At 49.2% G+C, this 24,212-nt stretch overlaps 1 protein-coding gene across 1 annotated transcript; it reads right to left on the reverse strand.

Moving 5' to 3' along the window:
• Window positions 1-146: 146 nt before the first annotated feature.
• Window positions 147-23,637, reverse strand: POGLUT1 (protein O-glucosyltransferase 1). Its single transcript, XM_064152275.1, has 11 exons — window positions 23,534-23,637; window positions 22,852-22,942; window positions 19,882-20,025; window positions 18,170-18,305; window positions 14,212-14,333; window positions 11,358-11,417; window positions 9,115-9,214; window positions 7,324-7,382; window positions 3,817-3,984; window positions 3,101-3,157; window positions 147-2,476 (listed from the first exon to the last, which is right to left on the reverse strand). The coding sequence occupies exons 1-11, from the start codon at window positions 23,616-23,618 to the stop codon at window positions 2,320-2,322; spliced, it is 1,179 nt and encodes a 392-aa protein (XP_064008345.1). The 5' UTR covers window positions 23,619-23,637; the 3' UTR covers window positions 147-2,319.
• Between the last annotated feature and the right edge of the window lie 575 nt (window positions 23,638-24,212).

Below are 24,212 nucleotides of genomic sequence, written 5' to 3' on the forward strand. Positions count from 1 at the left end.
GTCAGCCACCTGAGACTGGAAGTACAGACCCCCTAAACCACGCTGCGGGAGAGGAAAAGCAGCCACACCGCGCCCGCTTGGCAGAACAGCTGGGGGCTGCCCCTGCTACGGCACCTCTGCTGAGCAACGCTGCATGCAACGGAACATCGTTTTCTTTGTTTTATTCCAAAAGCACTTCAGTAAAAATGGTTTAAAAACACACAACTGCTTCAGTTCCTCAGAATACTGTCGATCCACCGACTGAAAGAACAAACCCATAACAGCCCTTCCAACTCTTGCACAGTTCCTATCCTCAAGCCCAGGCTACTCTCTACTCCCGGGTCAGCTAGCCTCAGGAGGCTGGGACAAGGCAAGTGCCTGTATCAGCATGCTGTTCTGGCCACCTGGTGCTTCTCTGGTGCTTGAAGAGTTCTCATAGTTGCCTTGCTGCATCGGGGCTTGGGAAGCCTGTGTGAGCACAGATGTGTGTAGGTGCACTTAGTGTTACTGGCCCTTGCAGTGTTCTCCTCTCCTCTGACTCAAACTGATTGCAGAAGACAGCAGGAGCAGTTGCTATCATTCTCTTCCTAAGCTGAGGCTGCTTTACAATCAAGGGTGCTCACATGGGAGGCAACAGCCCTCCTGGGATTTCCTGCTGCTGCCCACACTCTTCTGCCCGATTGCCAGAGATGCTGCCTCCTACCTGGCCTCCCAAGGGCCAGAGTATTTCAGAAATGATACCTCCTCTGGGTTGAGCAGCTGTAGTGAGCGTAAGTAACGTGGCATCCTGGGCTGGCTCAGGAGCAGTGTGGGCAGCAGGACAAGGGAGCTTCTTCTGCCCCTGTACTTAGCACTGCTCAGGCCACACCTTGAGTGCTGTGTCCAGTTATGGGCTCCTCAAGATGATGAGGTACTGGAAGGTGTCCAGAGAAGGGCAAGGAAGGCAGTGAGGGGCCTGGAGCAGAGCCCTGTGAGGAGAGGCTGAGGGAGCTGGGGGTGTGCAGCTTGGAGAAGAGGGGGCTCAGGGCAGAGCTCATTGCTGTCTACCACCACCTGAAGGAAGGCTGTAGCCAGGTGGGGTTGGGCTCTTCTGCCAGGCACCCAGCAACAGAAGGGGACACAGTCTCAAGTTGTGCTGGGAGAGGTCTAGGCTGGATGTTGTTAGGAAGTTGTTGGCAGAGAGAGTGATTGGCATTGGAATGGGCTGCCCAGGGAGGTGGTGGAGGTGTTGAAGCCAAGCCTGGCTGGGGCACTTAGTGCCATGGTCTGGTTGATTGGCCAGAGCTGGGTGCTAGGTTGGACTGGATGAGCTTGGAGGTCTCTTCCAACCTGGCTGATCCTATGACTCTGTGAATGCAAACAGCCTGTGACTGACCTCAAAACCAGCAGTGTGAGGACTAGCTGCCACTGTGTGGCTGAAGACATTCCCTCAACCATACTGAAAGAGATGAAGAGTGTAAAAACAGCAGGAAAGAAAAGCAAATACTGAAGTGAGCAGATGTGTTAGCAGTCTCAGAAAACCTCAACAACACCCCACAAAACAACCTTAGAAAGCTTACAGGTCACAGCAGAGAACCTGTGGATAACTGGATGAAAAGAAGAGCTGACTCTACCTCTGCATGTGCTTTCTCTGGGCTGAGCAGCAGGAGGGTGTTGACAGGGGCTCGGTTCTGCACAGCTGTGCAGGCACCTGGCTCATCTGCTGGAGGACCTCGGTTGCCAACTGTTGGTCTGCTACTCAGGCTTAGCATGCTCCTATGAGGTAGGTAGTTTAATTGTGCAAGGAACCATTCAATGGCACATCAAAGCCTCACCATCAACCTCCAAGCTCTAAGCTATCTAAAAAGTTAACCCCAAATCCTAATACCTGCTTCTGTCAGAGAACACCTTAATATCTCACGGTGAGAAAACACTGACCAGTTGCAAATAAAAGAGGTCATCTATCTCCCAGATGAGTGTAGCTGTCAACCTCTGTACCTTGCCCATGAATGCAGAGCACTTGGTAAAAAGTCCAGCAAAATTAACAGAAAGGCTCCTCACTGACTGAACAGGATTAAGGCTCCTTCTGAGACAGGTAGCAATTAAGTCCCAAATGCTAACCACTCCTTTCCAGGAATGGCTACAACCATCCCATTACCCATCATCAACTTTCTCCTGAATAATCTTACGGCAAGTGTAACCAGGTCCACTCTATGGGAGCAGTTTCAAAGTTAACCTACTGCTGTTCTCTGTAGTTGTAGTGTAAAGGATAGTAAGTCTGAGAGAACAAGAAGGAAAGCATACTGATCTTCAGATTTCCACCAAGATCAGTTTGAGCTGAAGAGAAAAACAGGGAAGTCTCTACAGTTCTGTTTTCAGCCATTCAGAAGTGATCTCGCCGTAGCTCTTCTTCCTTTTCACTTTGTAAGTCAAGGCTTGGGAATACTCAGACAGCAGATGCTCCCAGTAGCAAGAGACATCCTCCATCTTCAAGTGTTCAGTGATGAATTGGCGTCCCCTAGAGACACGGGAGGCACAGTCAGAACCAATTTCCAGTTCCTACAAGAGCCGTTGGTTTTGTTTTGTATGTATATCAACTTTCTCTCTTCTGAGTTTCCAGTGACAAACAACACATGCTGCTCTCTAACTGTCTGGTTTAATTTCACAACCCTCACTCACGCCCACAGCTCTGACAGCTGCAGTGCTTTTGTCATCCTCACGATGGTATTTGTTATCTGAGATAACAAATATCACATTTCACGTCTGGGATACAGCCTGAGCAGCGCTGCTGCTTCAGAAGCCACTCGCTGCCAGCCTCCATACGCAATGCAGACACAGTTCCCATGGGTCAACTCACCTCATATTGAGACAAAAGCTCTTGACTTCTGATAGCTTTCAGTGGGGTTCTTGACACAGGTCAAATCCAAACCAGACTTAAGCATATAATCTTGTTCTCCACATCCCCCTGCTCATTATGAGTTCCCCAACACTCCTGTTGTTATTGCAGAAGATCAGTTACACTGCACCCTGTTAGTGCTAGGTTGTCTTTGATAGGTAAACCTTACAGAAGCTGTGTCAGAAAATGCTTTGGAAGAAGACTGCCTGGTAGGAAAAGACAGACAGAAAAGGACACACAACTCACCTCTCTGAAATTTCTTGTGCTATGGCATCATTTTCCTTTACAAACTGCAACAGCTCCCTTAAATGAAGACAAAAACAGATGCTATGAAACAACCAGCTGGATGGAGAACATTAGCTAAACTTGCAAAGGATGAGATTAAGGATCCACAACTAAGCCAGGGTAGCCTGGAGGTGTTTAAGCCCAAGCTGGTTGAGGCTCTGGCCAGCCTGTTCTAGGGTAGGGTGTGCCTGCCCATGGCAGGGTGGTTGGAACGAGATGATCTTTGTGGTCCCTTCCAACCCAGACTGATTCTTTGATTCTAGTGTCCCTCACTTCAGAGCACAGGAGGAACATGCCCTTGTCATTTGTTCATAACAGTTCAGGACACCATGCTGAAATCTGGCAGCTAACATTTTTTTCCCCACTTTTAAGTTCCTTTTCCCCCATTTTTTGTGCTCCAAGGCTTGCTTGCAAATGCAGGTGCCTGCTGCCCGCTGATTTCCAAGAGGGTGACAGACCTACATAGCCCAGTGAAACTGTACTAATAAGAGCAAAGGCTTTTTTGGGGGAGCAGTAAAAAAAAGAGAAAAGAATATGACCTCCAAGAGCCTTTGTCTAGGAGATGCCTAGAAGGGGAAACACTTCTTAATGCAATACAAACCAAAGTGCCTTCCCAAACACAGCAGCGTTTTCCTGGGACGTGCAGTGCTCTGCTGAGCACACCTGGGGTCTCGCACCTGATGTTGGAGAGGTCTGATGGCACTGGAATGTAGTGGACCCAAGGCTTCAGCTGTGGGTAGAAGAACTCCAACCACTCTTCTCCAACATGAAAGACGAGTGAGCCACATAAGAAAAGGTGCTTCAAGCGGAAACTGGCAGCCACTCCCCGGAAATTAAAGAGATACCTTTAAAAGGAGAAGCAAAGAGAGGGAGCTGGTTACACCTGGCGTTTTGTGAGGGAACACACTAAGAAACTGGACTCTGAGTAGCAGCCAACCTTCCCTCACACTGAAGGAGTTGCTAAAACAAAGGGGAGACATTTGGAGCTCCACACAAGGAAGGTGAAGTTAGGGATGTGTTAGGTGAGGGAGAAAATTAAGGTATGAGATTTACCTCTGATAAAGACACCTGCCTGTGGCAAACCGAAGGAGGACCCACAGACAACTGCCAATAAGGCATGGGTGGTCACCATGTAGGTACTGATCCTGCAACTCCACACTTCAGAGACTCTGCTACCATGAGAAGCTTTTTCCCAGTTCTCTCTTGCCTCGCAGTGAGCTTTTCTGTTCATTGTTCAGCTTTGACAACATCTATCTCAGTTTTGGTTTTTTTTCCTCTGGGATTCTGCTTTAATCTGAATCTAATTGTTTCATATTAACTTGGGAATGCAACCCAGGAGGTTAAATAGGCTAGCAGACAACAGATGGGCTTTGCAGATAACAAAGAATCCACAATTTTGTTTTCAGTGTTTTCTGCCAAGTTTGTAATGTGGGCTTGACTGGCAGCACATTTCTCTTAGCTGTATCTCAGAGGGATGTTTGCTTGCTTGCCTGCCTGCCTTCTTAAACTCACATCTCTCCAGTTATATGGAAAGCTGTTTTTCCTGTGGGTGAAACCTCTCACTATAGAAAACTAATCTTTGAAGTTAAACATTCTGGGCTGGAGGAAGGGAGGTCTTCCTTTAATGAAACTATTTTGAGTGAAATGGGAATTATATATTATATATGTTGAGGGTGAGATGGGAATTATAGCTAAACTTAGTTCAGCAGTACATGACAAGGAGTAGATGTGAAATTCTTTTGTATTCTTTATATCACCCAGGAGCTCAAGGCAGGAATGAGGAGTTCACTGCTTTAGGAACTCAACAGCGACATGCAGAGATGTAACACAACAACCACGAGCAGCACTACAGGCTGGGGACAGAGTGGATGGAGAGCAGGCAGGCAGAGAGGGACCTGGGGGTGCTGGTCAACAGCTGACTGAACATGAGCCAGCAGTATGTCCAGGTGGACAGGAGAGCCAATGGCATCCTGGGCTGGCTCAGGAGAAGTGTGGGCAGCAGGACAAGGAAGGTTCTTCTGCCCCTGTGCTCAGCACTGCTCAGGCCACCCCTGGAGTGCTGTGTCCAGTTCTGGGCTCCTCAATTCAAGAGAGATGTTGAGGTGCTAGAAAGGCAGCAAGGAAGCTGGGGAGGGGCCTGGAGCAGAGCCCTGTGAGGAGAGGCTGAGGGAGCTGGGGGTGTGCAGCCTGCAGAAGAGGAGGCTCAGGGCAGAGCTCATTGCTGTCTGCAGCTACCCGAAGGGAGGCTGCAGCCAGGTGGGGATGATCTTCTCAGTCAGGCAACCAGCAACAGGCACACAGCCTCAAGCTGTGCCAGGGGAGGTCTAGGCTGGATGTTAGGAGGAAGTTGTTGTCAGAGAGAGTGATTGGCATTGGAATGGGCTGCCCAGGGAGGTGGTGGTGTTGCCGTCCCTGGAGGTGTTCAAGCAAAGCCTGGATGGGGCACTTAGTGCCATGGTCTGGTTGATTGGCCAGTCCTGGGTGCTAGGTTGGACTAGCTGAGCTTGGAGGTCTCTTCCAACCTGGTTCAGTTTATGATTCCATGAAAAGCCTGGATGAGGCACTTAGTGCCATGGCCTGGTTGACTGGATAGGGCTGGGTGCTAGGTTGGACTGGATGAGCTTGGAGCTCTCTTCCAACCTGCCTGATCCTATGATTCTATGAATTCAACATGAACAGTGGTCCACAAGTGAGGAAGTGCCTCTGTCCAATTCTAGACACAGCTCCTACCCACTGTGACCTAAGCCAGATCACTGAGTGCTTCCCTCAGCCAGCCTGCTACAGCACCTACACTGCAGGATGCAGCAAGATGTTTGCATTGACACTACCAGACCCTGGACTACAACAAAGCATGCAAGAATGTCCTGGCCTACAGTGTATGAGGAGCTGAAGAGGCCTCATTTGGGAAGTCTATGTGCAACAGAAGGGAGAAATCTGGGCAACAGCCTAGTGAAATACAACATGAGACAGTCACTCACATGTACACAAACACACAGAGCCAGCCAAATGGCTGAGTTCTGCTACCAGCAGGTTCTAGCTGACAGAGTCCTAACTAGGTAACTTTAAAGGCAAAGCAAAACATCAGACATGCAAGTGCACACACACTAGGGGTTTGTATTTTATAACACAGGAACCCACCAAAATAGTACACCAACACCCTCCCTTCTGAAGCAGTCTAAGAAAAAGAAAGCAAAACCACATTCTTCTGAAAGCCCTACACAGTGTGAATCAGTACTCTATCTACTCTGTCATACTTCAGGGTCTCTTTTTCACTAAATATATCTAGTGGCAACACTTGCCTCAGTATGCATATGAAGATAGGGTTCCTTAGCTCCTTATGTCTTTGAAGACAGTAATGCTAACACTGTAGCATCAAAAAAAAGGATTCTGAACACATAGCTTTTGTCAGAAACAAAACTGAGAGAGAGCCTTCTGGATTTAAATATATATATATATATACTCTCAATGCATTTATCTAGCATAGAATCAGTCAGGTTGGAAGGCACCACAAGGAGCATCCAGTTCCAACCCCCCTGCCATGCCCAGGGACACCCTACCCTAGAGCAGGCTGCACACAGCCTCAGCCAGCCTGGCCTCAAACACCTCCAGCCATGGGGCCTCAACCACCTCGCTGGGCAACCCATTCCAGCCTCTCACCACTCCTGCTCAACAACTTCCTCCTCACCTCCACTCTGACTCTCCCCACCTCCAGCTTTGCTCCATTCCCCCCACTCCTGTCACTCCCTGACAGCCTCAAAAGTCCCTCCCCAGCTTTTTTGTAGCCCCCTTCAGATGCTGGAAGGTCACCTGGGAGCCTCCTCTGCTCCAGCCTGCACAGCCCAAACTCTTTCAGTCTGTGCTCACAGCAGAGCTGCTGCAGCCTCTGAGCATCCTCCTGGCCCTGCTCTGGACACACTCCAGCATCTCCACAGCCCTCTTGTCATGGGGGCTCCAGAACTGGATGCAGTAAGACCCTTACTTTCCTTTTACTTCTCCTGATCTGACAGGGGAAAGGTGACACCAAAAGAGACCATCCTAGGCTCTCTCATCTTACATCTGTCCACAAGTTTTCTTATCTGCATGGAGCTTGTTGCTGAAATTAGACCTTAAAATGAGACCTTACATCGTGCAAGGAAAGCAATAACCCACAGCCCTTGAACAGTTTTACTAATCAAAACTCTTACTTGTATTTGCAGTGATCAACCAGTGGAATTTCCTTTGCAGGAGGCTTCCCTAAGGTATCCTTAAGAGAATTTAAAACAATCAGTAAGCTTTACATGGTGATTTCCTATTTGTTTTCCTTCTCAGTTACAAACATAAGAGACAATCTTCTCTGGTGGGCTTTTAGAAGTATTATGAAGAATTCTCAGTCCTTCAAAGAAGAAAAAGTTTGGTAAATTACACACTGCCTGTAAGCAAATGCCAGCACAAACACGTTAAATGGTAACATTTAGTTGGCAGCTACAGAATGGAAACAGCTTGGGACAATGGACTGTGTGAAGCCAAGTGTAACTGGATTAGCCAGCACCATCTGGAGAGAGCTGGACTGGAGACTAAAACTACTGCTGAAACTAAAACGTTATCAGCAACAGTTATCAGCAAGTTATCAACAGAACCAAGAGGACAGGCCACAACAGTTGGGGCTCTGCAGCCTGGAGAAGAGAAGGCTTCCAGGAGACCTTGGAGTGGCCTTTCAGTATATGAAGGGGGCTACAGGAAGGCTGGGAAGAGACTACTGACAAGGTCTTGTAATGACAGGACAAAGGGGAATGGGTTTGAACTGGCAGAGGGGAGATTCAAATTGGATGTTAGGAAAGGGTTCTTTGCAGTGAGGGTGGTGAGACACAGGCACAGGTTGAGGGTGGTGAGACACTGGCACAGGTTAAGGGTGGTGAGACACTGGCACAGGTTTCCCAGGGAGGTTGTGGAGCACAGAAGCACCCAATGTGATCAAAGATCACATTGGGTGCTTCTGTGCTCCACAACCTCCCTGGAGGTGTTCAAGACCAGGTTGGATGAGGCCTTGAGCAACCTGTTCTAGAGGGAGGTGTCCCTGCCTATGGTAGGGAGTTGGAACTGGATGATCCTTGAGCTCCCTTCCAACCTAAACCATTCTATGACAGAAAAAGGTCCCAAGAGACTGCCACCACCAGACAGGCAGCTCAAACCTAGAAGGTGAAGACTTGGCTCATTCTTTTGTTACAGAAGAGGGGATTGGCACAGATTCATTTTCTTACACGTGATGGTTTCCCTGAACAAAAAGCATTGATGGAAGGTGTGATGGTTTGGGTGTTCCCCACCCCCCCCACACTTTGGAAATCACCCAGAGTAGACTCAGCCAGCTCTGGGAATTGAATGAATCTTATTATTTACAGCTTAGCACAATAGACAAGCAGATAGTTACAGTATAGACAATTATAGACAGAAATAGACAAGTTAAAGGTAATACAGAAACACAGCAGCCCTCCCAGAAACCTGAGTCCCCAGGAGGGGCTCCCAACCATCCCTCCACCTTCTCCCAACCCTCTCTACCTTACCCCAGATGTTGCTTTGTGCCCAAGGAAGATTGGAGAGTCAGCCAGGGGGGTTAGGAAGCAGGTGGATTAATCAGAGAGATGGCAGGTTAGATTAGAGAGAGAAATGCAGTCCACAGCCTGGACAGAGAGCATCTCCCTTATCTGTATTTACACTCTACTCCTTATACATCTCAGCAAGCCTATGAGTGAAGTAGACATTACCACTGTTTTTCTTCTCACAGCCTGTAATCTAATTCTTCTCATCAAAACATTCTAGCTAGCTTCAAACTAGCACAGAAGGAATTTCACCTGTCAGAGAGGAGCAGCCATCAAGGAAACAACAAGCCTCCTTCTCTCTAGAGGATCACTCACAACTCTCCACTAAGATGCTCCTCAACCATCCTGCAGTGCTACCCATTCTGGCCTTCACACTCAGAAGACAGAAAAACACTCACTCACCTTTTCAGACTTCCAAGCCTGGTTTTTAGTGTACTCAGCATCAACAAGTTCTGGGTTTTCCCGAGACAGCAGAATGAGAGGATCTCTCTCAGGGCTTGTTCTGCAAAACAAATGCTGTCAGTAATTGCCAACACAGCTAACAGACTACAGGACTTGGGACTCTGCTTCTTTATGAGGCTGACCTCCCCACGTGCCTACATTAGCAGAAGAGAATGAATGAGTTGTGTGCACCAAAATGATTTGAGGCCATTTTTATTTATTTCAATTATTAAATATTTAGTAATATTATTCCCAGGACAATTCAGCAGAAACATTGCTTCCTTCAGACTTTATCCTGCTGAGTGGCAAATACTTTCACTCCTTTCTCAGTCTTTAAGAGCAGTTAAGCATCTTCAGCACAGATCCTTCCAACACTGATTTAAAACACTACTGCTAAAGGCATCCCCGAGATTCATTCACTGTCTCCTGAGCTATCAAATCCTTCTCTGTTGGGGATGGAGGAGAAACAAAGTACAGGTTTTAACACTGTGTTCAGACTGCTGCTGGAGGGATGGCAAAAATAATCTACTCTCTCACCCACTCAGGTAAGGTAAAGAAATACTTTCAATTGAGTGTTGAGCACTTAGCTGTGCTAGTTTGAAGCTAGTTAGGATGTTTTGGTGAGAAGGATTAGATGACAGGCTGTGAAAGAGAAACAATGGTGATGTCTACTTCACTCACAGGCTTGCTGAGATGTATGAGAACAAGGGTATAAACATAGATAAGGCAATTGGGGCACAGCCTGGGCTTTTGAGCTGCATTTCTCTCTCTAACCTCACCCTCTGTCTCTCATTAATCCACCTGCTTCCCAACCCCCCTGGCCAAATGTTTTGGTGAGGAGAGCTAGATCATAGGCTGTGGAAGGAAACCAAGGCTGATGTCTACCTCACTCATTGGCTTGCTGAGAGGTATAAGAACAAAAATCCAAACACAGATAAGGGAGTCCTGCTACTTCTGCTGGGGAGCTCTGAGCTGCATTTCTCTCTCTCTATCCTCTCTGCCATCTCTCTGATGAATCCACTTTGCTTCCTAACTCCCTGGCCAAACCTCCATTCTTCCTTGGGACTGGGGTAAGGTTGAGAGGGAGGGGAGAGAAGGTGTAAGGGCAGGTGGGAGCCCCTCCTAGGGACTCAGGTTTCTGGGAGGGCTGTTGTGTTTCTGTATTACCTTTTACCTTGTCTATTTCTGTCTATAACTGTCTATACTGTAACTATCTGCTTGTCTATTGTGCTAGCTGTAAATATAAGCTTCATTGAATCCCCAGAGCTGGCTGAGTCTAGTCTGGGTGATTTCCAAAGTGCTGGAACACCCAAACCACTACAGTAGCAAACAAAGTATCCTCCTTGGCAAGAAGCACACACATCAGCCTCAAATCTTTACATTTTTATCATGCACCTGCAGGTCCCTTCACAGAATGAAACAAATTGGTTCCTAGTGTGACAGTTCTATTGAGTGTCCTGGTTTTGCTGGGACAGAATCATAGGCCAGCCATGAGCTGCAGGCTGTTAGCAGTTTTGAGTCAGCCAGGACAGCTGACCTGAGCTGGCTCAAAGGTGCAGCCCAGACCATAAGCATCACACTCACTGTAACAGGAGAAGTTTTCTGATGGTAATATTCATCCTGATCCTACTCCTCCTCTTCCTTCTCCCCATGAATGCAGGGGTTTTCTTGCCATTCTGCTCCTGAGGACTGCCTTCCCATTTATTGTGACCACTGTACCTTCCCTGGGCTGAATAGAACTTTGTTTATTTCATATGGGCATTGGTAAGAGTTTGGCTGTCTCATTAAATCTGTTTCCATTTCAACCCATGGAGCTTCTCTCCTTTTCCCAATCCCCCTTCTTTGCTGGGGAGGGGTCACTGGGTGACAGAGGAACTGCTGTAGTTTAACCCCAGACACAGTAAGGGTCTAAATGTAGAATCATAGAATCATAGAATCAACCAGGTTGGAAGAGACCTCAAAGATCATCCAGTCCAATATTCCAAATCCACAGCTCCTGTCTCCAGTGTATTAAAGTAGTTGTAAATGGAAAATCTCATGGAGAATCACTAATGGTGAAACTGCTGTACAAAATGTCCTGCTCTCATCACTTTAAAACAAACACAGCCTAGGTTACACTTGTCTTGGTCCTGGAGATGAGGGATTTCCTCATGCAGCCAGTTGTCAGCATGTATGGGTTTCCTGGTACAGGAAAATATACTCACCTGGATCCTCGGAAATAGCCTTTAGAGATTTTTTTCACCCACGGCCATTTCTCTGCAGATCTGAAAATATTGTTTAGACATAGCAAGAAATCAGAGAATCAGAGAATTAACCAGGTTGGAAGAGAGCCCCAAGCTCAGCCAGCCCAACCCAGCACCCAGCCCTGGCCAATCAACCAGACCATGGCACTAAGTGCCCCAGCCAGGCTTGGCTTCAACACCTCCAGGCATGGTGACTCCACCACCTCCCCGAGCAGCCCATTCCAATGTCAACAACTTCCTCCTAATATCCTAACTTCAGACTGCATCCCCTTGTTCTCTTGCTGGGTGCCTGGCAGAAGAGACCAACCCCACCTGGCTACAGCCTCCCTGCAGGGAGCTGCAGACAGCAATGAGCTCTGCCCTGAGCCTCCTCTGCTGCAGGCTGCACACCCCCAGCTCCCTCAGCCTCTCCTCACAGGGCTCTGCTCCAGGCCCCTCCCCAGCTTCATTGCCCTCCTCTGGACACCTTCCAGCACCTCAACATCTTTCTTGAATTGAGGAGCCCAGAACTGGACACAGCACTCCAGGGTTGGCCTGGGCAGTGCTGAGTACAGGGGCAGAAGAAGCTCCCTTGTCCTGCTGCCCACACTGCTCCTGAGCCAGCCCAGGATGCCATTGGCTCTCCTGCCCACCTGGATTTTTCTGTCAGTGTAGTTGCCTGCTTCCCTGCAGGGAACTCTCTGTTGTACGTTTCTGTTGCACCTAACTTCATATGTGAGTCCTGACTGACAAACTGATCTGTGCAGGTCAAGCTTAGAACCTGCCTGTAATGCAGTGACAGAAGTGGGGTTTGCAGAGAAAGCAAGGCTAAGTGATGCTTTGAACCTTCACTGCATTGTACCATCTTAGGCTTCTGTGCTAGTTTGAGGCTAGCTGAAATATTCTAGTGAGAGAAATTAGATGCTAGGCTGTGAAAAGGAAACACTGGTGATGTCTGCTGCACTCATAGGCTTGCTGAGATGTCTATAATCAAGAACACAAACACAGATAACACAGCTGCAGTGGGTCTCTGTTGCAGCTGGTGCCTGTACTTCTCTCCTTACCCTGGTTTCTTATTAATCCTTCTGCTTTTCTACCCTGACAGCCAATCCTTCAACTTCACCTTGAATGTAAGGCAAAGTCTGGGACAAGGTAGAGGGGTGGGAGAAGGTGGAGGGATGGTTGGGAGCCCCTCCTGGGGACTCAGGTTTCTGGGAGGGCTGTTGTGTTTCTGTATTACCTTTTCAACTTGTCTATTTCTTTCTATAGTTCTAGATACTGTAAATACCTGCTTGTATCTTGTGCTAAGCTGTAAACAGAGCTTCATTTCCTTAACCTCCAGCTCTGCTGAGTCTAGTCTGGGTGATTTCATAAGAGTGGAGGGGTGAGGAACACCCAAACCATCACAGCTTCAACTACTGTTAGTCCTACAGACCTTCAGATTTTGAAGAGGGAAAGATTCAACCTTATATTTTGATGTCAAGTGATTGACATAAAGGTGTTCCTCTCTTTATGTTTCTATGTTCACTCCCTGTTGCACATTTTGTCACTCCCCAAGAGAAACAGCCTCCTATTCTGCTAACAGTCAAAGATGCTGCCAAAGAAAGACTCCCAGTCAGAAATGCCTTCTGTCTGACTCTCAGCCCAGTAATGACACTTGGGAACAGTTCCAAGTTTCTCTATTGCACAATAATAGCTGGGTAAAAGCAGATCTACAAAAGGCTTTCTTTTACCCTTCCAGAGGCCTATATAAACATCTTGGAACATCCCTGCAGTGAAATTAAAAAAAAATCACAGCTCCTAGAGAAGTAGTTGGAAATAAAGAGAAATATTTCCATATGCCAGGGGAGATTTCTGCAAGCAAAAGGTAACTGCTACTTTATTGACAAGTTCTATCTCACCAAGAATGACAGTAATCTGGCCCTGACAGCATGAAGAATATGTATACTTTGTCCTCTGCCTTCCTTACTGACGTGCTGGGAACAGAGAAGCTAATTATAACTTCTAGTTGCAGCATCCAAGGTTTCCATGCAGCATTCTTACACAGCAGTTAGGCTGCGTTTAGGCAGCAGGACAGATCACAGGACAACAGCAGCCAGCAGTGTGCCCAGGTGGCCAGGAGAGCCAGTGGCATCCTGGCCTGCATCAGGAATGGTGTGGCCAGCAGGAGCAGGGAAGTCATTCTGCCCCTGTACTCTGCACTGGTTAGACCACACCTTGAGTCCTGTGTTCAGTTCTGGGCCCCCCAGTTTAGGAGGGACATTGAGATGCTTGAGCGTGTCCAGAGAAGGGCAACGAGGCTGGGGAGAGGCCTTGAGCACAGCCCTACGAGGAGAGGCTGAGGGAGCTGGGATTGGTTAGCCTGGAGAAGAGGAGGCTCAGGGGAGACCTCATTGCTGTCTACAACTACCTGAGGGGAGGTTGTGGCCAGGAGGAGGTTGCTCTCTTCTCTCAGGTGGCCAGCACCAGAACGAGAGGACACAGCCTCAGGCTGTGCCAGGGGAGATTTAGGCTGGAGGTGAGGAGAAAGTTCTTCCCTGAGAGAGTCATTGGACACTGGAATGGGCTGCCCGGGGAGGTGGTGGAGTCGCCGTCCCTGGAGCTGTTCAAGGCAGGACTGGACGTGGCACTTGGTGCCATGGTCTGGCCTTGAGCTCTGTGGTAAAGGGTTGGACTTGATGATCTGTGAGGTCTCTTCCAACCCTGATGATACTGTGATACTGTGAACAGACCTATGGTCCTGGGCTTCAACATTGGCACAATGCTGCCCACTGCTAGATGGTGATTTTGTCTTCCACCAAACCTCCTCCCACACGTAACTGTTTCTACAACATACCTTCTGAGGTCCTCCCTCATGAGATCCCAGCGTCCTAAGCCCGTGGGGTAGATTGGCCAAACAGCTGGTCCTCCTTCCCAGAATGTCCAGGCAGGGTACATGATATCATGGTATTCGGGTGTCTTAAGGAGAAAAGACAGCAATGCAAGTAGTAAGAGCACCACCTACTTCAGTTCACTCACTGAGCCCACCAGCAATGAGCATTCCTTCTGGCAGTTCTGGCAGCTTTCTCTCCTGCTGAGCCACAAACATCCTGCTCAGTGGCATCCTGGGCTGGCTCAGGAGCAGTGTGGGCAGCAGGACAAGGGAGGTTCTTCTGCCCCTGTGCTCAGCACTGCTCAGGCCACACCTTGAGTGCTGTGTCCAGTTCTGGGCTCCTCAAGTCAAGAGAGATGTTGAGGTGCTGGAAGGTGTCTGGAGAAGGGTAGCAAGGCTGGGGAAGGGCCTGGAGCAGAGCCCTGTGAGGAGAGGCTGAGGGAGCTGGGGGTGTGCAGCCTGCAGCAGAGGAGGCTCAGGGCAGAGCTCATTGCTGTCTGCAGCTCCCTGCAGGGAGGCTGTAGCCAGGTGGGGTTGGGCTCTGCTGCCAGGCAACCAGCAACAGAAGAAGGGGACACAGTGTGAAGTTGTGGCAGGGGAGGTCTAGGCTGGATATTAGGAGGAAGTTGTTGTCAGAGAGAGTGATTGGCATTGGAATGGGCTGCCCAGGGAGGTGGTGGAGTTGCTGTCCCTGGAGGTGTTCAAGCAAAGCCTGGATGAGGCACTTAGTGCCATGGTCTGGTTGACTGGATAGGGCTGGGTGCTAGGTTGGACTGGATGAGCTTGGAGCTCTCTTCCAACCTGCTGGATCCTATGATTCTATGAATTCAACATGAACAGTGGTCCACAAGTGAGGAAGTGCCTCTGTCCAATTCTAGACACAGCTCCTACCCACTGTGACCTAAGCCAGATCACTGAGTGCTTCCCTCAGCCAGCCTGCTACAGCACCTACACTGCAGGATGCAGCAAGATGTTTGCATTGACACTACCAGACCCTGGACTACAACAAAGCATGCAAGAATGTCCTGGCCTATAGTGTATGAGGAGCTGAAGAGGCCTCGTTTGGGAAGTCTATGTGCAACAGAAGGGAGAAATCTGGGCAACAGCCTAGTGAAATACAACATGAGACAGTCACTCACATGTACACAAACACACAGAGCCAGCCAAATGGCTGAGTTCTGCTACCAGCAGGTTCTAGCTGACAGAGTCCTAAGTAGGTAACTTTAAAGGAAAAGAAAAAGCAGCCAGCACACTGTCCCTGGGCTTCACATAAAGAGAATCTAACACTGAGAATTCCAGTTGTTTTTGAAAGGCTATGCCTTGCTTCATGGCAGCATGGGACTTCCATGTCAGAAAATAACAGAAGAGATCCATGAAAAAGCTGCATAGTAGACAGCAGAAGGCCTGAGGTCCACTCACCTTTCTAAAGGCTTCTGCCTAAGTGTAGTTACAAATGGCATTTACAGACACCTTAGGTTTCCAACACTCCAGTTCACTCCAGCCTTCCCTGAGACCACCTAGCAGTTAATTGTAGCAAACATCCAGGCCATGTAAAAATTTCAGTGTCTTGCTCCTGTCTGCATGCTTAAACCTCCATATAACTGGAGGGAAGACCAGCACCTAAGACTAAACCCTTTCATGAAGCCATACCATAGGCCACTTCCTTGCACTAGGAATAGAATTCCTATACAAGTATCCCTCTCAGTCACATGCAGGTATTGGGTACTTAGGAGGTTGGTGTACATGACACGAGGACAGGCTGAGTGAGCTAGGGTTCTTCACCCTGGAGAAGAGAAGGCTTTGGGGACAACTAATTGCCACCTTCCAGTATCTGCAGGGGGCCTGCAAGGAGGCTGTAGAGGGACTATTTATGAAGGCCTTCAGTGACAGGACAAGGGGCAATGGTTTTAAATCAGAGATTTAGATTGGATGCTAGGAAAAATTTTACAGTGAGAGCAGTTGAGCACTGGGACAGGTTGCCTGGAGAGTAGTTTAAGACCCTAATCCTGGAGATATTCAAGGTGAGGCTCAATGGAGCTCTGGGCAACCTGATGCAGTTGAGGATGTTCCTGTGCACTGCAGGGGGGTTGGACTAGATAACCTTCAGAAGCCACTCCCAACCTGGGTGATTCTATAAACAGGGGCTGAGGAATTGCTTTGTTCATGCACAGGAAGGCTTGGGGGAATCTAAATGCCATCTTGTACTATGTAATGGTAGAGTTCAGAGAAGATGGAGGTGGACTCTTTTCAGAGGTGCAGAGACAGAATGGGAGGCAACAGGCTTTGGTTACAAGAAGGGAAACTGACCTCAATTAGATATTGGAAACGTGTTTTCATTTTATCAGGTCATTGGGGATGCTCTGTCTTTGGGGATGCTCAGATCTGGGCAGGATGAGCTTGCAGCATCTGGATCTAGTTGCTCCTGCTTTGAGGGAGGTGCTAGATGGCATGGGGTCTCAAGGTCCCTTCTAACTTAAATGAGTGTATGCTTTCAGGATCTGCTTCTTCTCACTATTGCTATTGATAATAGGTATTGGTAACAAATCATGACAGTTCCACCAGCAGCCCAGGGTCAGCCTCACAAGATGCAAAACTGGACAATCCTACAATCCCTTATGGTTTCAGCTTTAGGCAGCACCCTGGAGCAGCATCTCAGAGCCACCTTCATTCTGGCAGAATGATTCTTCTACTGGCTGGTTAAGCGTGAGCTGTGCTTGGGTTACTGGGTTGCACTTAAAGATAGGGCTGAGGTTACAGTTCAGACGCTGAACAACAGTGACTGAAAAACTGTTTACTGCAGGATCCTGCAAGTCACCCAGGGGCAGGATGATAAATGGGGCTGCAAAGATTAAACTCCTGCAGCCTGCTCTGTATCAGTTTGGGTTCTGCTGGTTAGCATTTAAGGCTTTGTGACAGTCAGGGGGCAAGACTAGCTTTATTACAGCATCTGGCAGCAAACACAGACCTTGGATGCCAGTGCCTGCAACACTGTACTGAAATTCTGCAGAGTTTTAGGATAGCTGGGGACTAGACAACATAGCAAGGTTCAGATTGCATGAGCTGAAGACCCAGGCCAAAACATAATATGGCTTGAACCAGCAAGAGTTAATGGTTTATTGCTTCCCTTTGCATCTTACTGCCTGCTGGGTTTTAACCAAGGACAGGATCGTGATCAGGGTTAGGTAGTGAGGGTGCAGGATTTAGTCACACTGGACACATATTAAGGCAAAGCAAGATGAGCTGAAGCTTGAGATGAAGTAATATTGTGTTGGAAAGAATGAGATGCTGTGCTACAGTCAGGTTTAACAATGGGAGAGGCAGGGAAATATACAAGAGGGTTGTTCAGTGTGGGAACAGAAAAGCAGAAAGCAAATTGCCTCTGTGCATGTGCATTCCTCTGCATGTGTGTGCACGTCAGCAGATGGAAAAGTGAATCCAGGGAGAAAGGGTTCACAGGAGACAGTGATATTACAGAAAAGAAAACAAGAAACACTTCTCTGTGGTACCAAAAAAAGAGTGCTAAAATATTCACATTAAATGAGATGAACTGTATGCCAGCTGCCTGATGATCAAAAATGCTCCACGGTGCTACTAAACTGCAGCTGCAACTTTAAGAGACGTTTTGTAGCAAATTACAGGGATGCTGGCACATATCCCATCCAGCTGTGCATCAGTCTGCTCTGGAAGAGGTACAGTTTTTGACCTGGAAGAGGAGCTGATGAGGGGAAAAACTGTTCTATTGAATAAATAGAGCGAGTTTGTCTGCCAGAAAACAGGAAGTGAAAGGAAACATAAAGAGCAATAAAGAGGAAGTCATTTTGACACAGAGAAAATCTGTGGAGAAGCCTCCTCAAAAATACATTCCCTAGAGAAAGGAGGGCATGCATGTCTCAGAAATGCTCAGTTTGAAAGGTGTGCACACCTTACTGAAGGAGAAGACTGGGATAATAGGTTTCATCCACGTGGGAACCTGGGGGTAGTCTCGCACATTGATCACCATTTCCATGTCAGGGAGGAGGTTGATGATGCCCAAAATGAAGTGCTCAACTCCACTGCACCTACAGAGAAATGACATATGACAAAGAACTGTAAGAAAGTAGAAACCTGCAGTCTTTTTCATAGAATCAACCAGGTGGGAAGAGACCTCCAAGCTCATCCAGTCCAACCTAGCACCCAGCCCTGGCCAGTCAACCAGGTCAGGCCTTTCTCTGCACAGCAGCAGAAGAAATGGTGAGCCTGTGCCACACCACAGTGTAAGCTTAGAACTGCCTATAGCAGCCCCTAGGCCCCAACACAGTACAGGCACCAACAAGACAACTCATCCTGTTAAATCTGAACTGATTTGCAGCTTTCTCTGGGATCCCACAGGCAGTCAATCAACCCTTCATACACTTGAGTGCGACACTGTAAGTGAAGCGAAACTTATCTCTTGCTACGTTTAACTCTGTTCCAAAGCACTCCAAATTCCTTACTTCCCCCCCTCCCCGGGTTTGAATGGGGAGGAGAAGGCAGCATGAAGACTTCCCCCCACCCACCCCTGCAGGCTTGAAGGAGGAACAGCAGGAGGCCTTTCCACAGGTGTGCTGACTCGCTTGGAAGCCCACACTGGAGTCAGGCTGGTGCTTGGCTTTCTGCACTCAACAGAGAATGGCAAATGGACACTTTGTCTGGAAAAGCATAAATAGAGCAAGGGAGAGAGAGTGCAAGGTGGTTCCTGCCTTGAAAGAGCTCCCACCTTGACAGAGCTCGCTACAGGACGGGTTCCTGCCGTGACAGAGTTCCCATTTAGGACCATCCCTGCTTCTGGAGGGCTCTTACCATTTAGACAGCTCTTGGTTTTGCACCGTCCCTGCCTTTGGATGTTCATCCCCACTTTTGCACCATTCTGTTCAAACTTGCAAGCTTGGCAAGTCCTGGGGTGCATTTGAGAGAGCTGCTGGCAGCACCCGGACCTGGCTACTCTTGGACCATATCACAGCTGATTTGCTGACTGCCATTCTGAACTGGGCAGCCCCCAGCAGTTTGGCTCTCCGCTGCTGCTGCTGAGGCAGCATCATTTCCACAAATCCCTGTCTTGTGGCAGCCATATCGAGAGACACTTCCAAGTTTGGCAGCTTTGCCACCGGCCTTGGGCTTCTGCTGCCTGGATCCAGACTACTGGATATTGCCTGCAGCGTCAGGAGGCAGTCAAGCCACAGAGAAACCCAGCAAGGTATCACTGCCAAATACCTCTCTCAGCTCTGTGAGTAAAGGATGCTGCTCCCTTAATGCTCTGCTCAGCCTGATTGACAGTGGGGTAAGGCTGTTTATAGCTTAGCCTTCTCCATTTCCTGACTTCCTAAACCTCTAAATTTGTCCATAACATCCTTTTGAAGAATTCCCAATTGAATTAGAACCTGTAAATAAACCTACCCTAGTCTGGGGGCAAGGTTTTCAGGAAAAGAAAGTCATTCTATTTCCATAATTCCTGACACAGCCACACTAATTCCCTGCCTCCACAACACTCTCATACAGAAATTTTCTAGGCTCCTGCTCTCATAAGGAGTTTAGACCCTTGAAGTATAGTTGTGCTCAATGAGTTTCAACTAGGCAGAGTCTGAAGTCCTTCTGTGCCCCTCCCTGCACATCTCTTACCTAGCAGGGAACATGCAGTCCTGCTCACGGTACAGTTTGTTCTTAATGATTTGGTAGTGTGTTCCGAGCTTGCGGCTCACCGCATCCGATATCATCTCCTTGGAAATGCCACCTCGGAAAGGAGCCAGGTCCTGCTTCCAGACACTGAAACAAGACAATTAGCCATTATTATGTACAACAGGGAGGATGTTCTGCATACATTACTGCAGAATACAGAACAGACTTCTAGCTAAAACAAGCTCCATGCAGCTTCCAGGAGCTCTGCTACATGTGGCATTAAGACATCATTTAGCTTAAGCAGCTTGGAAGAGTTGTTACTCAGAGACTCAAAGGCCCAAGCTCTGCTTTGACTCTCTGGGTGCTGTCAGCTCAAACAAAAAGCCTAGCACAGGTTTCTATGGCTAAATCAACACTGACAACTCCATTGGCTCGCCTAGAAAGCACTTTACGTAGTTATGGTTAAAAGCCTCCAGGTCACTTAAACTTTGCCTTGTGAAGCGCATGGTCTGGCCTTCCATGAATGATGGCCCACACCAAGACCAAATTCCTCACAAAATGTCATACTATTTAGGCATTAAAAAAAAAGAGAAGAGTCTAGTTGCAAGGAACAGCCTCACCTAACAACGCTGGGTGCCATGGAAGCCTGCCCAGAAGGACAGCAACCATAATTTCATGTAATTACCAACTGTTGTGTTCTGAAGTAGATCCAAAGGTTGTAACTAGTTGGGACAGTTTTATTCCCAAAAGTGAGCAGGAGATGATGGAGTGTATGCTTAAAGATTAAGACATGTCTTTAGGCTGTATCTGAACTGGAACTTAGGAAAAAGACTGAAAGGCTAAACAAGAAGAGATCACAGGATATTGGTGACTGGAAGGGACCCAAGGAGATCATGGAGTTCAACCGCTCCCTTGCCAGAGCAGGACAATGCTATCCAACACAGATCACAGAGGAACACAGCCAGACAGGCCTTGAAAGGCTCCAGAGAAGGAGACTCCACAGCCTCTCTGGGCAGCCTGTGCCAGGGCTCTGGGACCCTCACAGTAAAGAAGTTTCCCCTTGGGTTGAGGCTGAACCTCTTTTGCTGCAACTTACACCCATTGCTCCTTGTCCTATCCCAGGGAGCAGTGAGCAGAGCCTGTCCCCCCCCACTCCTGGCAGCCTTCAGATACTTATAAACATTTATCCAATCCCCTCTCAGTCTTCTCTTCTCCAGACTAAGCAGCCCCAGGTGCCTCAGCCTCTCCCCATAAGCCATGCCCTCCAGTCCCCTCATCATCCTTGTAGCCCTCCTCTGGACCCTCTCCAGCAGATCCCTGTCCCTCTGAAACTGGGGAGCCCAAAACTGAACACAGATTTTTCCTCATCAATATTTCAAGAGCACTGAAGATCAAAAACTCCAAAGAGAGCACACAAAACAGTTGCCTGATATGACTCATCCAAAATCAAAAGCCAATACAGTCCTTATTCTCACCCCCACAATAAGTAAGCACATGTGATACTTTTAAACAGGAGGCTTGAAGTTGGGCATCTGTGTTTCAGCACTTGAATTTTAGTCCTAAAGGCAGAAAATTATGCTGAGTCTTCCCTGAATTCCTTCTCCTTTAAATAAAAATGTTGCCTAATGGTACAAAAAAAGCCCCAGTACTATAATGCCTGTCCATATGGCAGTTAGGATTTACCCACCTGTAACGTTTGCTGCAGCCACATACCACCAGTGAGAACAGCAAGGCAGCTTGGTTTGACTCAGTCTGCAAGACAGATCAGCCTGCCTACAGAGGTCTTGCACCACACATAAGCCTCTACTCCTGCACTGAATTCCTTGTAAGAAGATTAGGCCAGCATTTCAAAACAGAGTGCTGGCATTATGCATACTGCTCCATAAAGAAAATAAACAGGACTAGTGTCTTCCTGAACAAGCTCCTCTTGGATCAAGCTTTAGCTGTGTACAAGTCAGATAGTTAAGTATCTGCCATCACTCAAAAACTCACAGTGAACTCCTTAGAGGGAACACTTAAAAAACACAGCACACTGTCATACCAAATTAAACTGTGTTTTATGGCAATCCTCCTTCATCTAACTATTTAGAACACTTTGCACATACTTAACTTCTCCTTAGAGAAGCCTGTGAGAAAGACTTGTTAGCAACATAGCACTGAGAGAGAAGGAAGAAGAGGATTTTTAAGGCAGAACTGTCACCAGCTCTGTGTAGGGTTTATTGCATCTCAATTCAAGAGAGATGTTGAGCTACTGGAACGTGTCCAGAGGAGGGCAACGAAGCTGGGGAGGGGCCTGGAGCACAGCCCTGTGAGGAAAGGCAAAGGGAGCTGGGGGTGGGCAGCCTGGAGAGGAGGCTCAGGACAGACCTCATTGCTGTCTGCAACTACCTGAAGGGAGGCTGTAGCCAGGTGGGGGTTGGGCTCTGCTGCCAGGCAAGCAGCAACAGAACAAGTGGACACAGTGTGCTGTGCCAGGGCAGGTCTAGTCTGGATGTTATGAGGAAGTTGTTGTCAGAGAGAGTGATTGGCATTGGAATGGGCTGCCCAGGGAGGTGGTGGAGTCGCTGTGCCTGGAGGTGTTGAAGCCAAGCCTGGCTGGGGCACTTAGTGCCATGGTCTGGTTGCTTGGCCAGGGCTGGGTGCTAGGTTGGAGTGGATGATCTTGGAGGTCTCTTCCAACCTGGCTGATTCTATACACGAAATGCTGACATAGTGTATGTTCAGTAACAGAGGACAAGGAGTGTGAACTCTTTGCAGGTGGACATACTTTCTGTTGGCACAAAGGAAGCCAACCTGCTTCACAGAATGCAGTTAATAACCTCCCCCTTAAAAGCACAGTGACCTAGGATGGCTGTGTATGGCTGTGTATGTGATGCCTTGGAGCCCAAATATTCTCTAGCTAATTCCCCACCACCAGTGCTGGCAAAAGCATTCCCTCTCCTGGACAGACACCTGTGCCATCTAAAGTCTCACCTTTGGTGGCAGCTGCAGTTCTCCTTTACACATGGCTTATAGGCTTCCACGGCTTGCTTAATTTGGTCAGTTAATGCTTTCCATTTTGCACCTAAAACACACAGGAAGGAAAACTCACCGGAATGAATCCATTGAACTACCAGAACAACCAGCAGGAGGTGAACAGCGTTTCTGCTCCAGCTGGCAACAGCAACACACCAGGGTCCCACAGCACTCCAGTACTGCTCCAGTTCATACGGCTCGAACGAGAGCCTGCCTGAAGCTAACGGGACAATGAAAAGCAGCGGCGGGCAAGCAGAGGTGCCACCGAAGTGAAGGCTGCCGGGGACGGTGCAGTGGGTCGGGGACCCCACAACGGCGCCTGACTCAACACACACACACACCCCCCCTCTCGGCTCCCCTCTCCAGCCCAGGGGCCGTCACGGCGAGCCGGGGAGCTGCGCGGGCAGGCCGAGGAGGCGGCGAGAGCCGCTCGACACGCTGCCAGGACGCGCGGGCTCCCGCCCCAGCCCTCCCCGCGCCGCGCCCCGCAGCACGCCGCGCCCCGCAGCACGCCGCGCCCCGCAGCACGCCGCGCCCCGCAGCACGCCGCGCCCCGCAGCACGCCGCGCCCCGCAGCACGCCGCGCCCCGCAGCACGCCGACACCGGGCAACGCGAGGAGGAGCTCCGAGCGCCGCTCACCTGCCCCGCCGCCCGCCGCGGCGAGCTCCAGGCTGCAGGCAGCCCCCGCCACCAGCGCCCACAGGGCCAGCGCCGCCCGCCCCATGCCGACACCGCCGACACCGCGGGCCCCGCGCATGCGCCCCCCGCTGCCGACGGGCGGCGGCGAGCGGCGCCAGCAGCGGCGCTGTGCCGCGGCGGTGCCTGGGAGCTGTAGTTCCAGCGGCCGCGCCCTGGCGGCGCTGCCCGCCCCGCTCCGGAGCTGTGCGTGCGGAGCCCCCGCGGCCAGCCGCGCTCTGAGCGCAGCTTACCCAATCGGCGGCACAGGCGTGAGGGGACTTTGCTACAAGCTGCCGTAATGTGCAGAGCCTTCTCTTTGCAAAATGGTTTCTGGAGTGCAAGCCTTCAATGCTGCCTTGCACTTAGCCTGGGGGTGACGGTTTGGGTGTTCCCTGCCCCCCCCCCACTTTAGAAGTCACCCAGACTAAACTCAGCCGGCTCTGGGAATATGAATGAAGCTATTTATTTACAGCTGGCACAATAGACAAGCAGATAGTTACAGTACAGACAGTTATAGACAGAAATAGACAAGGTAAAAGGTGATACAGAAACACAACAGCCCTCCCAGACACCTGAGTCCCCAGCAGGGGCTCTCAACCACCCCTGCACCTTCCCCCTGCCCCTCTCAACCTTACCTAAG

The sequence above is a fragment of the Pogoniulus pusillus genome, chromosome 12 (genome assembly GCF_015220805.1).
Source record: "Pogoniulus pusillus isolate bPogPus1 chromosome 12, bPogPus1.pri, whole genome shotgun sequence".
Classification (NCBI taxonomy): Eukaryota; Metazoa; Chordata; class Aves; order Piciformes; family Lybiidae; genus Pogoniulus; species Pogoniulus pusillus.

Coding starts and splice junctions, on each gene's coding strand:
- POGLUT1 (XM_064152275.1), bottom strand. CDS start 23,618: ATGGGGCGGGCGGCGCTGGCCCTGTGGGCGCTGGTGGCGGGGGCTGCC. Junction 22,943..23,533: donor CGCGGCGGGCGGCGGGGCAG/GTGAGCGGCGCT, acceptor TGTGTGTTTTAG/GTGCAAAATGGAAAGCATTA. Junction 3,985..7,323: donor GTTGATCACTGCAAATACAA/GTAAGAGTTTTG, acceptor CTCCTTTTAAAG/GTATCTCTTTAATTTCCGGG.